Below are 21879 nucleotides of genomic sequence, written 5' to 3' on the forward strand. Positions count from 1 at the left end.
CAAGCCGTTTTCATGTTATGTCGTGACAACGGAAAACGGGTTTCATTTTTATATAAAGGGTATTTCAACAAGAAGTTTGTTTTTCAATTGTGGCAACACCGAGAACGTGATAGTTTTGACATTTAGTTTTTGGCGGTATTCGTAGCAGGTGCTTTGGCAATTATTACAATGAATTCAATTTCGCTCGAAAATCGCATTAAAATAATTCAAATCCACTATAAAAATGGTGGTTCTGTTAAAGTTACATTTCGTAAAATTCGTGATATTTTCGGCCAGCATAATCGTCCTTCTGAGACCGCTGTTAAGAATTTGGTCGCGAAATTTGAGTCGACAGGCTCGGTACAAAATGTGCCAACACCAACACGTGTTCGACCGGGTCGCTCAACAGAAAACATCGCCGCCGTGAGCCACAGTGTTGAAGAAGATCAAAATTTGTCAATTTCACGACGTTCTCAACAATTGGGGTTATCCAAAAGCACAACATGGCGAATTTTGCGAAAGGATTTGGCTTTGAAGCCTTACAAGATTCAACTGGTGCAGGAATTAAAGCTGATCGACCATTCAAATCGCCGCAGATTCGCTCAGTTCATTCAGGAACAACCTGCTGGTTTTTCTGAAAAAATCATTTTTTCAGACGAAGCCCATTTTCATTTGTCAGGGTACGTCAACAAGCAAAATTGTCGCATTTGGGCTTCTGAAAATCCTAAAGCAATTATTGAGAAGGCTTTGCATACTCAACGTGTTACTGTGTGGTGCACTATGTGGTCTGGAGGCGTGATTGGGCCGTTTTTTTTCGAAGATGAGGCTGGAAATGCGGTAACAGTCAATGGATCACGGTATCGCGAGATGTTAACCACTAAATTTTGGCCTATTATTGATGACATGGATATCACTGAAATGTGGTTTCAACAGGACGGTGCCACATGTCACACAGCCAATGAAACGATCAATTTATTGCAAACCAAATTTCCCGAGCGCATAATTTCGCGAAATTCAGCTGTTAAGTGGCCAGCCAGATCGTGTGATTTAACACCACTGGATTATTTTTTGTGGGGCTATGTTAAAGACAGAGTCTATACGGAGCCAATCGAATCGATTGCAGCCTTAAAACTCAAAATCCGTGATGTCATTAACGAAATAGACCCTCCATTTTGCCAAAAAGTGATTAAAAATTTTGATGAAAGAATCAACATCTGTCAGCGTGGTCGTGGTGGACATTTGCCAGATATCATTTTTCATTCATAATTGCCAAACTTTTCTCTTTGTAATACAATAAAAATTTTATTCATTTTCCTCTAAATTCTTTGTTTTATTTTGTTTTAGAAAACAAAGTTCTTGTTGAAAAACCCTTTATATAGATATAGTTTTAGTTTTCTATGCAATGTAGAAATACAGATACTACCAATGTAAAAAATAATAAAATCAAGTATCAAGTAAGTTTAATCCACAAAATATATCAAACATTCATACTAAATTTATAAGTTTTCTATGTATTTATACTAAAATTTTTTGAATATGCCGCGCTTTTTTTGTTATCTTCTTTCATTAGCCGTTGTTCATCGTCTTTGATAAAGTGTTAACGTTATAATTCCCTTTAGTCAGGACCCCTACACGTTAATCCTTTACATATATATTAAATTTACATTAAATAATACGTTATATGTAATACGTTAAATAATTGTGACTTATTTTGACTAAAGTACCTTAACTATAGTCAAATATACCTACTGCATTATATTTTAATTTGTCTGCATGGGCTGAGTTTCTGTTGTACAAGGATTGCGTTTATATTAGGATAAATATATTAAGATTTCTTTACGTACATCTTTATCGGCATTATTTCTGTCAGTATCAGATAACTTGAGAAGCTATTAATAAAAATATTGTATATTAATAAATTATTGTTCATACTAAAAATATGAAACCCGAGTTAGGTTCAGTGGCGGTTGATGTGTTTAAATATGTATATGTTAAATGAAACTTTTTATTTGAAGCTGAATGTCAACTGGCTTTAATCGTTTAAAATATGACCTTATAACTATAGGTCTACCAGGATCTGATGGCAAAAAGGGAAAAAAGAAATTGACGCTAGCAATACTGAGGAAATTGGAGTAAAACGTTTTGATACTTTTTTTTCCCTTAAAGCGGCTGATTGTGTGTGATACATGCAAATATACAAATTTATCCAATGATCAAGGATAATTTTTGAAAATTTTACTGTGGCGAATTTTGAGATTTAGATGAAAACTCCAATTCTGTTCATGAGTTTATTAATTAATTATAGGCTATTAGAACTTGAAAATGGTTCCAAATACTGCATATCCATAAAAAAGTCTTTATATGAAGAGGAAGACGCAGTATTTAATATAAACCTATCCTCCTGCATCTCAATTAACTGATCTTGTTCTATGAACTGATTTTCAATTTTTATTAGTCGTTCACAAGATTTTCGCCATTCATCGATCCCTACTTGAGAGTAAGCTTCTTAAACCTCTCTGTTAAATATGTTATGTTACTTGCAGGTATATTAACGTTATTACCCGCAAGTTTTTGTTCCATTATTCCCCAGATTAATTCTACGGGGTTTACCGTACAATGATATGGTAGGAGCCTCAAGACTTCGTGGCCGTGTGATTTAAAAATCTCATCTATCTGATATTTAGGTTTCTTTCAATTCTAAATCAAAACCACCTTTCCTCTTTTTACCGGGCGTACTAAATACGCCTCTGTTAGATCTGCCCTCGGCAACAATTCGTCTTATCGTAGTATTAGAAACCCCTGAAATAAACCAAAGTTTATATAATTACATAATATAATACACACGAAAATCCAATAAACCAAAGTATCAAGACGTATCATTCCTACTAACCAGTCAACACTTGCACATGGCTCAATATCGATGATTGTGCATGTTCTGCACCTTGTTGATCAAGTATTCTTTGATAAACATTGAAAACAATACTTCTTGCTTGCGATCGAAGAGGTTTCTTCGACATTTTCACCACTTTTTAAAGGAAATTTGAAGCCAAAACAAAAAAAAATCCGCGAAATTTTAGTTGTCAACTGAAATTTTTTTTTGTTGCCATATGAAAATCGCTAATTTTTAATTTTTTTTTTTGCCATCAGATTCTGGTAGACCTATAATAAAAAAATTTGGGTAGTGGGGTTGGCGACGATTACAAAAATCTAACTAAGGGTCTTTATATCTAAGTGACACTTCAATATAAGTGTAGTCGACCTATTGGACATTATCAAAAAGGAAAGTGCTAAAGGGCTCATTTTGGCTTCTAGTGTGCGATGATTCCTAACATTTGGTTTGCGCTTCTAACTATAAACTATAATTTATATATTATAATGTATCTTAACTAATGTTAGGTTGCATAACTCCCGCTTACAATAATTATTTTTCATAATACGTTGTAAACATTTTGCATAGCCACCCTCAAGATTGCGTCAAATCCGTTTGCGTTCTGAAACTTACGAGCAATCTGTAATTCCGAGTTGTAAACTTTTTTGGAGTTGAGTTTTAGGCTTTAGCTTAACATAATCGATGAATGAGTATTTCTGGATTTACTATTACACTTATTTCGAAAATGTATTTAATATATATTGTATAATTATTAAAATAAAATATTATTGTTTAATTTTTAAATATATGCAATATTGTAAATACTGCTTTGCACTTTTAAAGGTTTAGATAATAGATTATATTAGATTTAGTATAAGAGAATCGAGTGTATAGACGAGACCTAAGGTCCAAAAATATTGAATTTTGATAAACGGGATTAATATATAGGATATTACATTTCAACCATTAAGAACAAAACTATAGAAACCGTGTTAAAGAAGCCAACAAAAGGATAATATGTTTCTTCTTTCGTATGACGTATTTATACAACGCCATCATAATAATTGTTAAAAGAGTGTTTTATCGTTTCTTAATTTACGTAAGTTAGCGTTAGTATTGTTCCAGGAAAAAAATATTAAGACCTGAGATAATTATGAATTACAGATAATCTTGATATTATGTTCATCATTTTCCGAAACTATGTCAAATCAAAATCCAACAACTTTTTGACTTACAGGAGTCAGACTTAGCGCTAAGTCTCGTTTCAGAATCTAGACCTTAATTTCAATAAAGTAAAGCCTGATTTCCTAATTCATAATAAATAAAAGTCTTTTCGACAGCGTTTTAACTTGATTACTTACGAGAAAACATGACATGATTAAATTTATTGCCAAATGCCAAACCACAAGCTGCATTCTGACAATTAGTTTTTAGACGTTTTCGCGAATAACCTAGTCATATTCCCTTGATTTTCTAAAAAAAAAACATAACATGCAGCTCCCTAAAAATGTTGTGTAGTTTTCAATTATTACGTTTTTCCATTAAAATTAAATAAAGCCCGTTCAAGAATAGTTAAGCAAGTATTTAATATTTCACTAGGTATTTCTGGATATAATAATTAAATTTTATTTAAATAATTTTATTAATTTCATGATGGACGGTTATAGTGATACATTTTACAAATAAGTTTAGTAATTTTTGTATTGATTCTAACAATCAAATTCAATATGTTTAAAAGCCGCGGCGATATTGTTTATAAATGTACAGTACGGTTATTGGAGGATACAGAGATTTTAGAATGCGAATTTCACGTAAGTCTATTTACTGTAAATGCATTACTTTTAATATACTTTTTAACTATGGATGGCTATTAATATTATGCCTAAAAACCTGTTTAATGAGATTTTTGGTTTTAGCCTAGTTACAAAGGAAAATTCTTACTGGAACATGTTTGCCAACAATTAAATTTGACTGAAACAGATTATTTTGGTCTAAGATATGTGGATGCTAATGGTCAACGGGTAAATTATTAAATTTATTCTATTTCTGTACCAAATTTTGTATTTTATATTATTTAATATTACAATGAAAACAGGCTATCTGATAGATTGTTAAAAATTATGATTAAAATTAATTATTACATCTTTTATTACAGCATTGGCTACATTTGGCCAAATTAATACTAAAACAAGTTAAGGGTAAGTTTAGTGTTTAGTTCTTTAATCTCTTACACTTAAATGATGTAAAGAAAATAATAAACATTATATATTGAACTTTGGTTACAGATGCGACTCCAATATTATTTAGTTTTCGGGTGAAATTTTATCCTCCTAATCCATTGTTGCTAAAGGAAGATGTCACTCGGTTCCAAATTTATTTACAATTGAAACGGGATTTACTTCATGGAAGACTTTATTGCACTGCAAATGAAGCTGCAATGCTTGGTGCACTTATCATTCAGAGTAAGCTTATAACATTTATAATTTTACTACTGCTGTTAATTACTATTTAGTAATATAAAATAGTAAATATGTAATTATATTAAATTAAAAAATAAAAAAAAATCTTAAAGTTAGAAAATGTAAATGTCTTAAATAAAGGTAAATTGTTTGTTTGTTTGTTTGTTTATGTTTTTTGCCTTATTCAATCTTAAAAAGAAAGTGCTGTTTCGACTTTTTTCATGCACATAAACCAAGTTAAATCAATGTATCATTGATGTAGGAAAATGTTTATTCTGATTCTATAATAATCATAAAGTTGGGTTAATAATTTTTTAAAATCATTCATCAAAGAGTGACATTTCATACAATTTTCAGTTGAACTTGGTGATTATGATCCAAATATTCATGTCGGGAATTATGTGACAGAAATGAGGCTATTGCTAAGACAGACTGATGCCATTGAGGCTAGAATACAGGTTAGTATCTGTTTATTATATTCCTTACTTATTTATTTATTATTTTATATTCATTTCCTTATTTATTATTTCAGTCATATAAATTTTTATTAACTTAAAAAAATAAATAGATATGGATTTGATTAATTGTTTAATTATTAGTTTATTTAGCTGATAATAAGACAAAATACATCTAGAAGTTGAATGCTATTCTTCTTTTTCTAGGAACTACATCAAGAGCCAGTGGAAGGTACTCCGGGTGGCACAGGTGGAGTTAAAGGAATGTCTACACAGGAGGCAGAACGAACATTTCTTAAAATTGCCTGTCAACTTGACACTTATGGTGTTGATCCACACCCCGTTAAGGTATGCAATTTTTTTATATTTTCATAATTGTATTAACCTTTTAAAGGGTAACAATTTTATTGCAGTTACTCTGTAGAAATGCAACCAGAACCAAGATTAACTAAAACGCTCATGAGTTTTGTAAAAAAAATAGTCTTGTAACATTTTCTTTCACTTTTAATGATATCTTCTCAATAAGTCCAACGCTATTCTAACATTGCACAGGGGGAATGTCAGACTTTAATTGTCATGAATTTGATCCTAAATTATGCTGATTTCTAATTGTGTCATACTTTATGTATGTTACTATCTTTTATTTATTGTGGTCGAACCAATCTTCACACAAATTAACTCTGGACTGAATAAATTGACCTATGATTACATGGATCTCACAACTTTTTACGGTAGAAGTGAACTGAGTGACTTGTTTTTTTACAAGTTAAGTGTTCGATGGCATACTTTTTATAATGTATAATAACGTGGTTTCAGGATCACAGGGGCAATCAACTGTACTTAGGTATTAACCATTGCGGTATATTAACATTCCAAGGAAGCAGAAAGACGCATCATTTCAAATGGTCTGAAGTGCACAAAATCAATTTCGAAGGACGAATGTTCATCGTTCATCTTAACTATCCAGAGGTATTTTTATCTAATATTATAAAAAAGTAAAGTTTGTGAGGTGGAACGGCGTCATCTCTGATTGAATGTCTTTTTCCAATAGAAAGTCACGTTATTTGTGTAATACCCAAGACACCTTTTTTTTAATAGAACGCGGCAAAGGGGCAGGAGGCTCATCCGATGTTAAGTGATACCGCCGCCCATGGACACTCTCAATGCCAGAGGGCTCGCGAGTGCGTTGCCGGCCTTTAAAAAAACTTTTTTTGAATGCTTAACGATGACATATATATGATTGAGTTCTAGAGACAGTTATGAAGCTTGATAGTGCCTTTATAGTATCTCTATCACTTATATAAAAATTACCAGAGTTCGGTAAGAAGCGACGAAGAATTTTGACAATATAATTTTTTTCTATGTTTTTACTCATGTATTTAATATTTCAGAAAAAGCATACGGTTGGTTTCAAGTGTCCGAGTGGCGCCGCGTGCAGGCACGTATGGTGCTGTGCGATTGAACAAATGTTATTTTTTACGTAAGTATTAAAATAATGGATTTACTTTTTATATTTCACAAATAATCTCAGTAATATGCCGTGCTGTCAAGCCACTAAATTTATTATTTAATTATTTTAATATTTGTGTAGCGCAAACAAGAGGGCTACTTGTTATTTCCAATAGCGATTCTAATAATGAACTCGATATAGTAAATTAAATTGTGTTCACGAACATTTACATTTAACAAAAACGTCGTGTGAAGCTTCCAGCCAAATGTACAAAACTGCAACTTTAGGGTCAATTTGATAAATTACATTTGACGCCTTAGGGAGCGTTCATTGACCCCCCCCCCTCCTGTAGCTCGCCATAACGTTTTTCAGTACCCTAGTACAGTACTGTACTCAAGTATAGTAAAACGTTTCGTGACCACCTTGTGTCTCTTTAGTTACTATTATGTGGTGTAAGTCGAAAATAATATTAACAATAACGCGTAATTCAATACCCGCCCCGCATCGTAACGTTTTACAAAAGGACCCCCCCCTCCCAAAACGCGTTACGTAATACTTGAACACTCCCTAATTTGTTTTTGGGTTGGACACCCCTCATCACTTAAGGGTTTGAAAGATAAGTAACCGATTCTCAGACTTGAAAATGCATACAAAATTTTAAAAGAATCGGTCCAGCCGTTTCGGAGGATAATGGGAATTTTTAAATACTAGGGAGGTTGCCCAAATCGAAAGTTGAATGAAATGAAATTGCAATGAATACTTGTGAGGAATATTTCTTGTCCTTTTTTGTTCCTTATACTTACGATAGAAGTAAAAAAAATAAATACGTATAGGTAAAGTACATAATAACCGAATACGTTTCATGTATGTATGAAGTCCGTATTGATCATTCACCTTAATCTATGTTTTAAAGCCTATGGCGCTAAAACAGACAGATGTCAAATGTCATATTATATTGAATTGGCCCTGCTATAGATTAAAAATTATACGTAATTTGCACAGATTTTGCTACGTGCAAGCATGTGTAATTAATAGAAATTTGCGCAATACAAGATTAATCGATATTTACAGATATTAATGAAGGAAATTATATAATTTTTTAATGGTAAATTAATCTGTCAAATATTTGATGTATTGACATTTGAATATGGTTATAGATTACCGTCGTCATCAGACGCTTGCGTCTACTCCGGTGGAGGGTTATTCTCATGGGGTACTAAATTTAAGTACGTGGGCCGAACGGAGAGGGAGATATTAGAAAGAGACGGCCTGCTGGCGTCTAGAGACTCTCAGGTAATATGAAGGATTTTTTTAATTTAATATGAGCCAAATGTTTATAATAAAAAAAAGAGTGTGTGTACTTACGTACACGCGTTAGAAGTTATACTTCTTTGGCGTATGGAAAAAAATAACTAAAATGCAGTAGTGATAACGGTAAATATTAAAATTAATCAATAAAATTATTATTAACTCAAACTCAAAATATCTTTATTCAAGTGGGTAACCAAGTACACTTTTGAATCGTCAAGTTAAATTAATCGTAAATTTACATTTACTTTTACATTAGTAAATACTATCACCGTCGTATATGAAATTGATTTAATAAAAACACCAAAATAATATTTATTTATTCACACTGTTTAATTGTACTGTTACGAAACACGTGTTCTAAATATAAAAATACTAGAATATACAACTTGAACATAGTTATTATCGATTTTCATGCCACCTAGAACTAACTTCATTCTGTTAATTTTGTGTCACTCATCAATTTTTCATAACGCGCCTAAAGAAGTATAACTTCAAAAATCAACAGTGCGGCTGTCATTGAAATTTTTTTTGTAAAAAAACGACGAATTGTAAATTTAAAACACCATTTATAATCTTTTTGTAGGATGAGGGCTCAACTACTGGCGGAAAACGAAAAGCATCTAGTGTACCAGCAACGCCTTCCACTCCTATGACTGGAGATTTTGGTAAGTTCCCTAATAAGCATGAAGATAGCCGAACAAAACAAATAAACCTTACTCTTTCGTGAGAAAGGGATAGCTGCATAAACTGATCTATCCGTCCTTATCTTCTCAGCTAAATTCAAGATGTTTATAGGCTACAGCAGCTTACCACGATCTACACACAGTGCCCCGTTAGAAGAAAGTGCAATTCCAGGATCTAATATACCGGATGGTGAGGCTTGTACTGGCGGATGCTTGCTTAGCGGCGCCGCTGTTGATATCGCACTTTGCGACCATTTTAGGACCGTATCTGATGATAAAACAGGTATTTAATTAATATATATATATTTCTATATCTATATATTAGATATAGAAAAACCAAACATTACAGGAAACGAAACAAATGGTTCTTAAAAAAAATATTTTTTATGGTAAAAAGGACCTATTTATTAATAACAAATAAATCCTTACTTTATGAGTATACCAGCTAAATGACATAAGAGTCTAAGAATAAAAAATTAATGATTTTTTGACTTGAGGTAGTGACAATATGTGTCACTCGATAATTTGGATTTTTTCCGGTCTCTTGAAAAATACTCGATAAATTGAATAAAATCAATGTTAATTATTGGTCCCATCGGTAATTTGAAGTTGAAAGAATAGTATTTTGCTCGCCAACATGCGATAAAAACAAATGACAGGTGAGATGTCAATTGTTTTTTTTTTAATTCTTTGGACAATGATAGACTGAAGTCACCTAATAAAAAAAATATTACGGACTCCTTTTCAAAATAAAAAAAAATGTGAATAATTTGGTCCTGTGGATAAGTAATGAATTTAAACGCTTGTTATTTTGAGCTCTTGATATTATGAAATGTATCTCTGGTACGTTGAGTTTAAAATTATCGAGAATCGACTGTACAAGTACATAATACTATGAAATTTTAAGGTTTAGGTACCTATGAATGCATTATTTAAAGAACTTTTTGAAATGTGCGCTACGTATTTTAAGGCATTTCATGCTTATTGATATGAAATATGATAATTATTATCTGTGAGAGATGAGTTGGCCTAATGGCTTGCTGAGTCTCATCTTCGATTCGTGTGTACTTTTTTTTCTGTGTGTACAATTACAATCCGGTCGTAGAATGAAGGAAACATCGTGAGGAGACCTACTTCTCTTACACCTACAATTTGTCAGACACAAAAGGCTGATCACCTACTTGCTCTATTACGAAAAATGGTCACGAAACAGGTACAGGCGTGGTTAGAAGTAATATGATAGTTTAAAAATAAGATTTTAAAAAACAAGAATGAAATCTTCCACAGCGTGTCCTGAATACGCGCGCGATTCATTCGAGCACTCTTCAACTGAGTCGGGAGCGACGACCCACGCTACGCACGTGTCACACGCTTCACAGCCCACGGACGACTGGCGACCTCCCGCCCTTCAACCTCCCCCCCGACCTTTTAGCCTACTTCGCGCTTTCGTTCCATCCTTTTTGTTTGTATGGCTCTCTCTCGCTCTTGGGATTCTTCTCCTCTTCGAAACCGATTGGCCCCTTTTCAGACCCTTGAAGCGCAAACCGGAACTTGTATCGCTAAGGCATCACTACTACGCGCCACTGAAGGAGTACCTCAAGAAGAAGGTTGTTGAGCTTTTTTGATTCGCAAATTTGAGAGATTGTGGAACATTCGAGAATACTTGTTTCAGGGATTTTTGGAGTAATTGTTGCCAAATCGTTGGAGGCTTGAAGCAAGTTTTGTCGTCAAAACTGAAATTAACAATAAAATTACTAATATTGAATATTTAAAGAATTAATGACATTAAGTGCAAATTATTTCTAGAACAATATTAGAATTGACATGAAAAATGCAGTAAAACTGATTCTGTGTGTGTAGATCTAAAATTTACTTTAGCCATTCAGCTGTAATGGTGAATACAGATATTCTTCTATAGAATTTTTTTAAACCAATATTGATTTGTTAGCTGGCCTAAGCGTTTAGGAGTCGTTAAATCTCTATAATTAACGGATACCAATAGGTAAACGTGACAGTAGTCAATTCTGATGTGTCAAATTTTTGGACACGTTTTACCAAAGAGAAATAAATATATTATGGCATCGTATAGCAAAACTTTTTACAGCTTGATGGATTTGCGTATAAACCCAAGTTAGCGTGGATCAAATTAGCGCTATGCGTATAGCGTATGTATTCCGTATGTCAATATTCTATATATTTTTGACGTACAAACTCTTCCTCCATAATATTAACTTATGTCTTGACGTCGAAGTCGGGATTTTGGAACTTTTTGAGTGAAAAAACCGGGAATTTTTTTCTTGTAAATGGGACATAAAAAGAAGAAGGATTAAAGTATTTAAAAATCGGGATATCCCGCTAAAATCGGGACGTCTGGCAATACCGGTCTTTAAACCCACGACAAGTCTGAAGTCTCTGTCAAAAATGGTTCCCTGCTTTTTTTAAATATATCAAGGAATATTAGTATTCCTATTTAAAATATTAATGATATACGCCATAATATATTTAAATCGCTTTGAGTTGCGGAATTAATCCGTGTTATGTAAGTTTTATAACAGCTTGCTTTAGACTATAGAGGTTAAATTGCACAAATTGGTTAGTTCACGCGAGATTTTAGCAAATTATTTTTTGTAATTGCAGAAGCTTAGGTTAAGATAATTATAGGTAAAATATTCTATAAGTGTTGTATTAGATTTACGTTGCACGTTTTTGAGTTTTGGGGAATGATCACGCGTCTCGCAAATATTGGCGATTTTTAGGTTATTTGCTACTAAAAGTACAACCGGACACGTGAAAAACCGCTTTTAATCCTGAAGCGAGCTATTGAAAATAGTGGTAAGTACACGTTAACAATATGACTACTTAAATTCGCGATGTTATTTGCCCAATGCGTAGGACTGTATAACGTAACCGCATCTAACGCGTTATACAACGCGGGGTGAGCTGTTGAGGCCCACAGGCAAACAGCAAGATCCCTTTTAAAAAATAAAAATACACGCTTGCCACCTTGCCTGTCGTACATTTACACAAAATTTTATTTTTAAATAGAAATATCATTCCTAAACACAAGTATTTACGCTTATATTTACGAACGTTTTAATTTATTACGTATATTTTTTTTTAAACTTTATAGATGTATTTATTTCAAATGTGACTTTATAATTCACAGATTAATAATATATTACTAGTTGGAAACTAAAATAGATTTAAGCGCTAGTCACAAATCGCTAGTAAAATCATTGGTTTGATTTGTTTAGGCGAATAATCAAGTGCACAAATTCAGCTCTTTAGATTAAACACGCTTAATAAATTATTAAGCCACTAAGGGGCTGTCCATTAATCACGTGAGGTTCGAAGGGAGGGGGGAGGGGTTCAGCAAAAATCACGAAATTTCACAAGGTGGAGGGGGGGGGGGGGATAGTAAGATTTCACGTGTACTTATTTTTTCGTCAAACGCGTGATTTTTAAAACGTTGATCTTTAACAAAGTACAGTGCCAACAACTGACAGTCTTGCTAATGTACATTAAATATGTTCATATACTAACTAATACAATACATGTTTTTAGCATGAATACACCATTCTTTTAAAATTATTTTTATGCCAGTCAAACACAATCTGCAACCTTTCTGTCTTGACATTATTATCAAGGTCCTTAATTTTCTCGAATAGGATTAGATTATTCTTTATACCGGTACTTAAAAATAATATAAAAAAAAATTTAAGATTCTTTGTAGGTACTACTAAAAATACACGTGATTTTTGGTGGGGGGGTAGTCTCAAACCTCACCACATATCACCATGGGGGCGGGAGGGGTTAAAAACATCACGTGATGGACAGCCCCTAAGAATAGGTTAGAATTATATCTAGATGTCTTATATTCTGAAAATATTATGGTTTTCTGCGCTTTAATAATAAATTTATGAACGTAAATAGCTATATTAACATTCCTAACGTTTTTTATAGTGGCTTTGATTATATTGACTGAAGTGTAACTGCATTTATTATTTTAATATCAATACAATTTCTTATCATTGACATTATGAATAAGTTTCTAAAGCAGAATCTCACGTAAATATGTAATTAATTGTATATTAAGTTTATTTTTAAGTAATTAGTTAAGCACTTAATCTAATGCTTAAAACGCACGTAACGCCTTGAAGAATACCTGAGTACTTTAGCTTACCTAGTCACTTTTGTAAATAATTTAGTATAGATAACATCGGTATTAATATGTACAAATTCACAAATAGCTATTTAATGTTGTTTGTTAACATTTTATAACTGTTTGAGTCTTATATGTGTGAGTGTTTATGAAAACATTGTGTAATAAGAATCGCGTCCTACTTCAATGCAAGCTTACATTGTTTTTATTAAGTCTAGTCAATAGAACGCAAGTTTGCGCATAATTGCAATGAATTGATGCCGCGTACCAATTGAATAAACAGTGCAAAGGTTAATTAATTGACTTATTGTAATGTAAACTCTATGGTTTGGGAATAGAGTCGAGAGTACAGATAGAAGTATTCTGTGTTGCCATAGCGCTATTATTTCTGTGGACCAACATTAATTTTGTACCTGTAAAAATTGTTATTTTTTAATACTGCTTTACAACTTTTACATCTCCAGTAGTATTAAGACATAGTAATGCTTGTACTTGGAAATTTTGTAAAATGGATTAGCCTAATAAGCAGTAGAGACATTGCGTCCATTTTTCATTCAATTTCCATATAAATGTATGTTAAAACGCAACAAATTTTCCGTTTCATACAGTGTTAAAATAGTCTTCGAAGATTTATGTTAAATTCATATTATTAAAGAAGCAATTTTTAAGGTAAATTAACTTTTTTTAGTAATACGAATTATGGTATTTGCGCTTGAACGCTAAAGCCAAATGTTTGAAATGGATATAAAATGTACAATATCGGCATGTAACATAAGCACAAATTGAAATAATATAGCCATTATAAAGTTTGAATAAAACACTTGCCAGTCTGTTTCATGTTTTATTATTTAAAAAATAATTCCAAAATAAGCAACAAACAAATACATTAACAACATAAAAAACATATTTAGTGGATTTGCGTTTAAACACTGCAATGATAATTTATTCATACAAAAATATTAATCAAATTAGGCACCAAATATACATATTTAGAATTTCTAAATATGGCACTTCCAGGGGTTATTGTCAGATAAATAAAATATCTACGTGTAATATTTGATGTTGCCAGTATGAAAAATATGTATTATTAATTTATTGAAATTCTTTGTAATCAATCTGAAATGTTAATTTTGCATAAAACTATTTTAGCTTACGTTTTTAACTTGACATTTGGATATGTATTTGTTACAAAATTCTTAATCATCAAATAAATAAGAGAACCCCATTACATAAGCTGGTAACCCGAGCCTTACCTTTAAATTTAAAGCGTTTAAGTTATTTGATTAATTTGTTAAATAATAAATTCATGTCAAATAAGTATCAAACTTATATTACTCTAGATAATTGCGTATCTTGAGCGATAAAATCAATTACAGTGTTTCATATACAGAAGAGCGAAATTAACACGACAGAATATTATATAAATTCATATTTATTCCTATAATAATCGCATCCACTTGAGCTATAAATGATAAAACTAAGAATCCATATTCACCCATAAATACGTAGGTACTTACACAGCGTAAAGTAATATAGTGCTTATAATTATTAAACTACAGACTAAAATGGCGCGCGACGTTGCACCCTTATATACAGTGAGTCCCTGAGACTTCTCATAACTCAAATATATAAATTATATAATTGAAAAACATTACATTTCTTAGAAATTGATACTAAACCACAATTTTACTAGACACGGGTTGTTTACAGATATGCTTCTATTATGGTTTTCTTCTAATGATACTAAGAATACTAAGAAAATATTCTATTGGAGCCTTTTCCCTTGGATCTGTACTTGAAGAATAAGAGTCTCAGCGATGCGCTATATAGCTAATACGTGATACAACAGTGATTAAGATAATTTGGAAGCCAACGACTCGCGACTTAGTATCGGTTACCATTTGTGCTCTCATGCTTCGTCAATAGGTAAATAGCAAAAGTGCTCAGTGGCTAAACGCACTATGGAAAGTTAAATACTCGAGTTATTGTCCTTTAGGGAGGTAGAAAAGAATCAGTCGACGATAGATAACTGCGCATAGCCTATGAGACCTTTCTCATCCAGTGGTTCTGCGGGGTCCGCGGATTCCAAGCGGAAAGTTAACGTGCGAGGAGCCGGGGCTCCGCTGGGGAAAATGTGGGAGTCGACGAGGATTTGCAATTGCTGGGCGATGGTTGCCGAATCGCGTCCGTCTACGAGACCGGCTCCAACCAACTCGGTAGCGATACCGTCGGCAGAATCCTTTCCGGGAGCGAACTCGAAGCGGATATCGTTAAGTTCCTTTCGCGAGTTCCTCATTCTTAAAACGAGGTTGATAAGTGGTGCTTCCTCTGCTTCTATGGATCCAATTGTAAAGCCAGCGCGGCCCTCACTATCACTTTCGCTGTCGGAAGAATCCGCTCTAAGTAATTGGTTCATCGGACGATCGGCTGCTTCTCCGTCCTCATCGTCATCCTCTTCATCACTCTCCCACACCCATTCTCCAGTTTCCATTCTGTGTAAACGTCCCGAAGTTCCCGGTTGACGCTTGCTAGCCTTATGAACTCTCGTCTCCATGCTCGGTCCGATCGACACCAATGTTTGCACGAGATATTTACGATCTTTTGCTTTCTTGAAGAATGAATGCTTAAGTAACTCGGTCGCTGACGGTCTCTTTGTTGGATCTTTTTGGAGACATTCAGAAATCATTTTTCTGAAAGTTTTGCCGTAAGCCTTGTATTGGTCTTTTTCTTCCGCTCCCGTGTCTAATGTGGGCGGATCGTTCTGTAAGGTCAGCATCAATACTTTCATAGGAGGATACTTGTGGTAAGGAGCCGTTCCGGTGGCCATTTCAATAGCTGTGATTCCAAAGGACCAAATATCAGCTTTAAAGTCATATCCATGATTTTGTTCCATGACTTCAGGCGCCATCCAACACGGAGTCCCGACAAACGTGTGGCGGACCTTCTGCCGCGATAGATCGCGTCCAGTTGCCAGCCAAGCGGAAACACCAAAATCAGCAATTTGCACAATTCCATCATCTCCAAGGAGAATGTTACCAGCCTTGATGTCTCTATGAATTTGTCCATTTTGGTGAAAATATTCAAGGCCTTTCAAAACTTCTTTTAGTACGGTGGCTATAGTTGCTTCATCAAAAACTCCGTGTTTGCAGTTTGAAATTCTCATCTTATGCTTGATGATGTCGAGCAAGCTTCCACCTTCAAGCAGTCTCAGGACAAGCCACAACTCCTCCTTCACTACAAAGCTGGTGTAATAGGTTACCACATTCTCATGATTACAGCTGGACATTGCCTGGATTTCTTTAAGAAGTTCATCCATGGAAGTGTTCCATTTCTCCAAGTTGATCCTTTTGATAGCACACTTCTCACTTCGAGGACGGCAGAATGCTGCATGTACGACGGCCGTAGCGCCAACTCCTATAACCTCCAATAGCTCATAATCATCTTGACTGTTAGGCCACATGTGACCGGAACCCGCCATTTTGTCTTTTTATGTACCTAATTATGAAATTGTTTGACAATTTTTTCAACTACTAAGGCTGTAAGACTAAGGCAATAAATTATTGATGAATTGAAATGTTGACAGATTTAACTTGATTTCCCATATTGATATGGTTTTTAGGTGTATAATTGTGAGTAACAATTAGTCTATCGGAGCCAACAATTTCAATCCGGTGCAAAGTTTTAGTGGTATCACGAAGTTCTAGTGCTGTTTTCTCTTTAGTGATTATCTCAGTGTTATAATCTACATTCGTAGGGTATAGATGATCACCTGTAACAAGAAAGATGAAAAATTATTAAAAAAAACAATTTAAAAAAAATCTTTTGTTAGTAACATATAAACCCTCTGATTAACTTTTGTTAATTATGATATAGACCACAATACACAATACTATGTAAGATAAAATTTACATACCTGGTAAGAGAAATACCCATCCATCCTTAGTCCGTGTAGGGATGGGAAAAATAAGCTCATTACCCTGACTTGTAATATTTTTAGCAAAATTTATTATTTTATCTAAATCAGAAATATGGCTTAAGCGATTAAGTTCATATGCCTGTGGCGGATGTAGCTTTATTTCACCCTTGCTGTTTCTTTCTAACAAGTCAGATGGATTCGCCCACTAGAAGAGAAATTTAAAACTGTTAGAAAAATTTAAATTGAATTTGAAAGTTTCTATTTTATATATATAGATTATAACAATTATTTAAATTCTATACGACATATCACAAGAAATGAATACTGAGTAGTAATTTTTGTCAAATATGTTAATTAATAAAAAGCATAATGCCAATTTATACATAAAATGTTTATTCTAGTCATGTTACATAGTTGGTAACATGCAAGTTAAGCAAGTATAAAGTTCACTTACACATAAAAACAACTCAGCACTTTTTTCTTAAACAACAATTCCAACTACAACTTGGCTACCTAATATATCAGATTACATACTTAGATATGTTAATTATGCAAAAAATATAATTTTAAAACTTACTTCAACCTTTACAACTTCATTACTGCTACTTATGGTTGTTGGTTTATCCTTAACAGCTGCCACATAGAAAGCTGTATCAAAACGCTTTGGTATTGTTACTGGACTTAACCAATTGCTCCAATAATGAAGCGACCAGATGTCGGGGTAACAATTGTATTCTTTACATAAGTTAAAAAGTTCCGTTGGATTTTTGCTTACCTGAAATGATATAAAGCTGTGAAAGATTAAAATAGAAGTTGAATTAGCCATTTGAAGTTTATTATTCAATTACTAATCATGATACTGTACCTTACTCTGCCAATATTGTGTATCAATGTTAGAGAGAACAGTAGTCCACGAGTCAGACTTCTTTTTTTTGTGATCTGAACAACAAATAAGTAGACCAAGCTCCTCAAAAGTTTCTCGTATAGCACTAATTCTTAATGCAATGTGCCTAGATACAATAAAAAAGTAATAAATTTATTTCAAGGCCAGTCTCAATTTCTCATAAAAGCTATTAGTTTAATTTAAAGCAGACAATTTGGACAATAGTTTTGTAGCATATGTAGCAAACATACAGAGACAAATACAGAATAGCTTAATTAGTAATTTAGTATTATTTTGCTTAAGGTTTCATACCTTCTCACAGGGATATCCTTAAATATGAGATTTGTGTACGCGCCAGGACGATGCAGTGACTCAAAATCACGCTGAGTGAATCCAAAATTGGTGAAAAGTGGCAACCAGTGGTCGCTGGCGTCAGCCTCTTCCGTCACACCGCCCGGAAACACTACACTATTCGAGAAAGATGCGTTATGCGTTCGTGTCTGCAACAAGATATCATAGTTACATGCATTCGTGACATTCTTCGATAACGCATCCACATTTCGCTTAGCAAGCACTATCAGTGAAGCAGAATCTCGCCAATTTTTTTCGATTGCTCTTTTCATGACCATATCTATCACAAAATAGGTTGATTGCTAGAATTATTACAAACCGCACTAGGGTTACTGACAAGGCCGAAACTTACGTTGTCGAGAGTACCTTTGATTAGTTAAACATCGGTCTTATCGCTTATGTATGAGCAATGATAATATTGTTTTTTATTACATTATTAAGTGGATGAAACTACAGAATATAAAAATAGAAATAAAATAATTGACACTCACAGTAATGTCGATTTACAATTTCACATTTTTCGATTTTCGACGCGTTTGCGAACCACGGCAATTGACAAACAGTCAACGTCAGATTGTCAATTGACTTTAGATTTGAAATATTAAATGAAAGACAATTATGAATATGACAATGACAGTGATTAAGATCCTGATATATCTGGAATCTGGATGCGAGTCTTTTAGCAATCATTATAGTTACAACAAATAAAACGCATATCCAAGATCTTATATTATGCATATGTATGTCGTAGCAGAATTGTAACAATTTCTTAAATTGTTCAATTAATAAATTATACAATATTGTTGAATCATCCAATGTTTAACAATATTTCGATCAACGTTTCTTTTGTTTCATGAAAATATTAATTTTACGATTCGATCACTACAACGACGAATCTAAAGCAATTTTGCATACATGAATTGTGTTGCTTGCCACAATAATTGATTTATAAAAGAGAATCGACGGTTCACGACACAAGGTTTCGGCAAGAAGAGCTCTGACATTCCATGAGTTCCTCAGTGGAATAAATAGTGTATCACAAGTTTTTATAAGTGTACAAGTTACTCCTATATTATACCTACCCTGTGTTCCTCAACTAATTTTTAGTTAGCTTTCTTTGATAAATATAGATAGTTGGATTAAAATGATTTTAATGTTACCAATCCGGTTCATTGTTAAATACTTAAATATATGTAATGTTTTGTTTAATGGCGGAAAAAGTACTTTATATTTAGCAATTTATATGCTGTAAATCTTTTCAATAAGTAAAAAAAAAGTTGTATTTGTGAATTTAGTATAATAAGCTATAAGCTATAGTATGTTTTACACGGACAGCAAGACCTTATAAATCTCTGTTTACTTAGTTTAAAATAACGTCGAATCTCGCCCTCCGCACGCTTAGCCTTTAGACAGAGACTAACTTTGACAACATTAAATAAGAAAATTTGTAAAGTTGTATGTCATTATATTCATTGCCGCCAAATAAATAACATCATTGTTATTCTATCCACGGTCGACAAAACTTTGACCTCATTCTTGCGATCAATGTGGATTACTCTATCCCCTTATCCATGGGAGCGAATGAATGGTAGTTCCGTGTCAGTTTTATTTAACTACCATAATCTTTTTGTTTTATTAAACCATACAATATTTTATCTAATGACATAGGTTGATTCATACCCAGCTAGATTTATAAATTATTTTACAATCTAAATAGTTAAACAAATCAACACAAAGGATGTTTTCTATGATTAATACAATCACAGACTAGAAAGACTATTTGCAGACGTTTACTTGTTAAATAACGTGAAAGATATGCGTACGTATAGTTATAATAAAAAAAAACATGTCCATTATTTAATATAAAAGCTGTAAATCTTTACTCATATTATAAAGAGGAAAGATTTGTATACAAGTATGTTTGTATCGAATTGGCTCAAAATTAACATTACCGATTTTAAAAATTCTTTCACCATTTGAATGCTACATTATTACTGATTAATATAGGCTATTTTATTTGCAAGAAAAAATAAGGATCCCTACTAAAATTACAATAATTTTACCCAAGGTGTTAAAAAAATGCAAAAAAATGTCTTTCATAGCATGCGCTGCGAAAAAAATTGATGAAAGAACAAAAAATGTTCCACAAAATTAAAAAACATATCAATATCTACAAAAAATGTTTAAAAAAAAGTCCATAATATTGTGAATAAAATACAAACCTAATGCGTTTGTTATAATATGTGAACATTAGCACGAATACTATTTGTAAAAGGCACTTTGTACTCGTAGTTCGGACTGAAAATTTGAAATTCATTCAAGGATAAAGTTTGCGAGATCTAATTTCCGACACGAACGCTTGCATTGAATTATGTAAAGTGCACAAGTGCATACCAGATTGCCAGAGTACACTCAATTAGGGCGAGATTAAGAGATTTAACAGAAGACGTGTCTTCGAACTGATCGGACTCCGACTCTATTAGTAATCAATCACGCTGTGCCAGGTCAACTGTACAGAAAATTGACGTAAAAACTGATGTTGATGGTTTGCCGAAATGTATGATACAAACTGCTACGATCACTAAATTAATAAAGTAAAATATTGTTTCGGTAATAGAGACGAAAATAATCCGTGATAATATAATGTTCCAAGCATTAATTAATATAGAATTTTGGCTAGGGTATTCAAAGACCGTTTAATGAAATTGACAAGCGATTTTACCCGCGTTATTTTGATCAAAGTGTGGTTTTCCATGAATAGCCAACACAAACGTCATATTTGCATTTATTGTAGTTCCCGAAAATACCGCGTTAAAACAAACTAATATACTATAAAAGTAGTATACCTGAGTATGGTTTTATTTGAACACTACTCGTACTATTGAATTTAAGTATAAACAAATATAGAACAACTACATATATCTATATAACATTGGTATTTAGTATGTACCAACACCTACAATCTGTGCTTACAAATCACTGCGATAACGTCATACCTTGAAACGCGCTACTAATGTTATTCCGACTAAGGCTACAACTTCTGGACCTAAGCTACTGGCGCCATCGGGACGGCCAGTCAGTCGTTAGACTGATCGATGTTTCCCCTTTAAGTTGAACGAACAGTATACCATCCATCCTCCACAAGCATTTATAAATCGCCAAGATTGAAGCGCCGTCTATTGAGTCGGCTTTTGGTATAGAATAGAGCAGGTATGTACACCTGCAGCACTGATGGGAGGCCTGCAAGAGCGATGCCGCCTTTAGTAGTAGATTATGCAGTACGGTATTTTAAGGGCTCTAAGTCGTAACGGTTCTGAAATACCTGGAAGGGCATCTAGTTTTATTGTTAGGAGACAAGGTC

At 33.2% G+C, this 21879-nt stretch overlaps 3 protein-coding genes and 1 long non-coding RNA gene across 6 annotated transcripts; 1 reads left to right on the forward strand and 3 right to left on the reverse strand.

Annotated features, from left to right (window-relative positions):
* Window positions 1–2668: 2668 nt before the first annotated feature.
* LOC125059990 lies at window positions 2669–3035 on the reverse strand. Its single transcript, XR_007118760.1, has 2 exons — window positions 2870–3035; window positions 2669–2778 (listed from the first exon to the last, which is right to left on the reverse strand). It is a non-coding gene; the product is annotated as an uncharacterized LOC125059990 (long non-coding RNA).
* Window positions 3036–4306: 1271 nt separating this feature from the next.
* Window positions 4307–11591, forward strand: LOC125059949 (FERM domain-containing protein 5). 2 transcript variants are annotated; one of them, XM_047664662.1, is made up of 12 exons: window positions 4307–4659; window positions 4765–4869; window positions 5004–5046; window positions 5134–5310; window positions 5665–5765; window positions 5970–6110; window positions 6579–6731; window positions 7154–7242; window positions 8370–8505; window positions 9107–9188; window positions 9298–9489; window positions 10494–11591. In XM_047664662.1, the coding sequence occupies exons 1-12, from the start codon at window positions 4576–4578 to the stop codon at window positions 10829–10831; spliced, it is 1641 nt and encodes a 546-aa protein (XP_047520618.1). In that variant the 5' UTR covers window positions 4307–4575; the 3' UTR covers window positions 10832–11591. The 2 variants fall into 2 exon arrangements, with proteins under 2 accessions (XP_047520618.1, XP_047520619.1); XM_047664663.1 differs by having other exon boundaries at window positions 4308–4659; window positions 9319–9489.
* A 2605-nt stretch (window positions 11592–14196) lies between these two features.
* On the reverse strand, window positions 14197–16846 carry LOC125059951 (STE20/SPS1-related proline-alanine-rich protein kinase). Its single transcript, XM_047664666.1, has one exon. The coding sequence runs from the start codon at window positions 16844–16846 to the stop codon at window positions 15380–15382; it is 1467 nt and encodes a 488-aa protein (XP_047520622.1). The 3' UTR covers window positions 14197–15379.
* A 79-nt stretch (window positions 16847–16925) lies between these two features.
* LOC125059965 (acyl-coenzyme A diphosphatase NUDT19-like) lies at window positions 16926–18861 on the reverse strand. 2 transcript variants are annotated; one of them, XM_047664687.1, is made up of 5 exons: window positions 18480–18858; window positions 18150–18294; window positions 17862–18059; window positions 17282–17489; window positions 16926–17137 (listed from the first exon to the last, which is right to left on the reverse strand). In XM_047664687.1, the coding sequence occupies exons 1-5, from the start codon at window positions 18794–18796 to the stop codon at window positions 16926–16928; spliced, it is 1080 nt and encodes a 359-aa protein (XP_047520643.1). In that variant the 5' UTR covers window positions 18797–18858. The 2 variants fall into 2 exon arrangements, with proteins under 2 accessions (XP_047520643.1, XP_047520644.1); XM_047664688.1 differs by lacking the exon at window positions 18150–18294 and having other exon boundaries at window positions 17862–18075; window positions 18480–18861.
* Between the last annotated feature and the right edge of the window lie 3018 nt (window positions 18862–21879).

This window comes from Pieris napi, chromosome 20 (assembly GCF_905475465.1).
Source record: "Pieris napi chromosome 20, ilPieNapi1.2, whole genome shotgun sequence".
NCBI lineage: Eukaryota > Metazoa > Arthropoda > Insecta > Lepidoptera > Pieridae > Pieris > Pieris napi.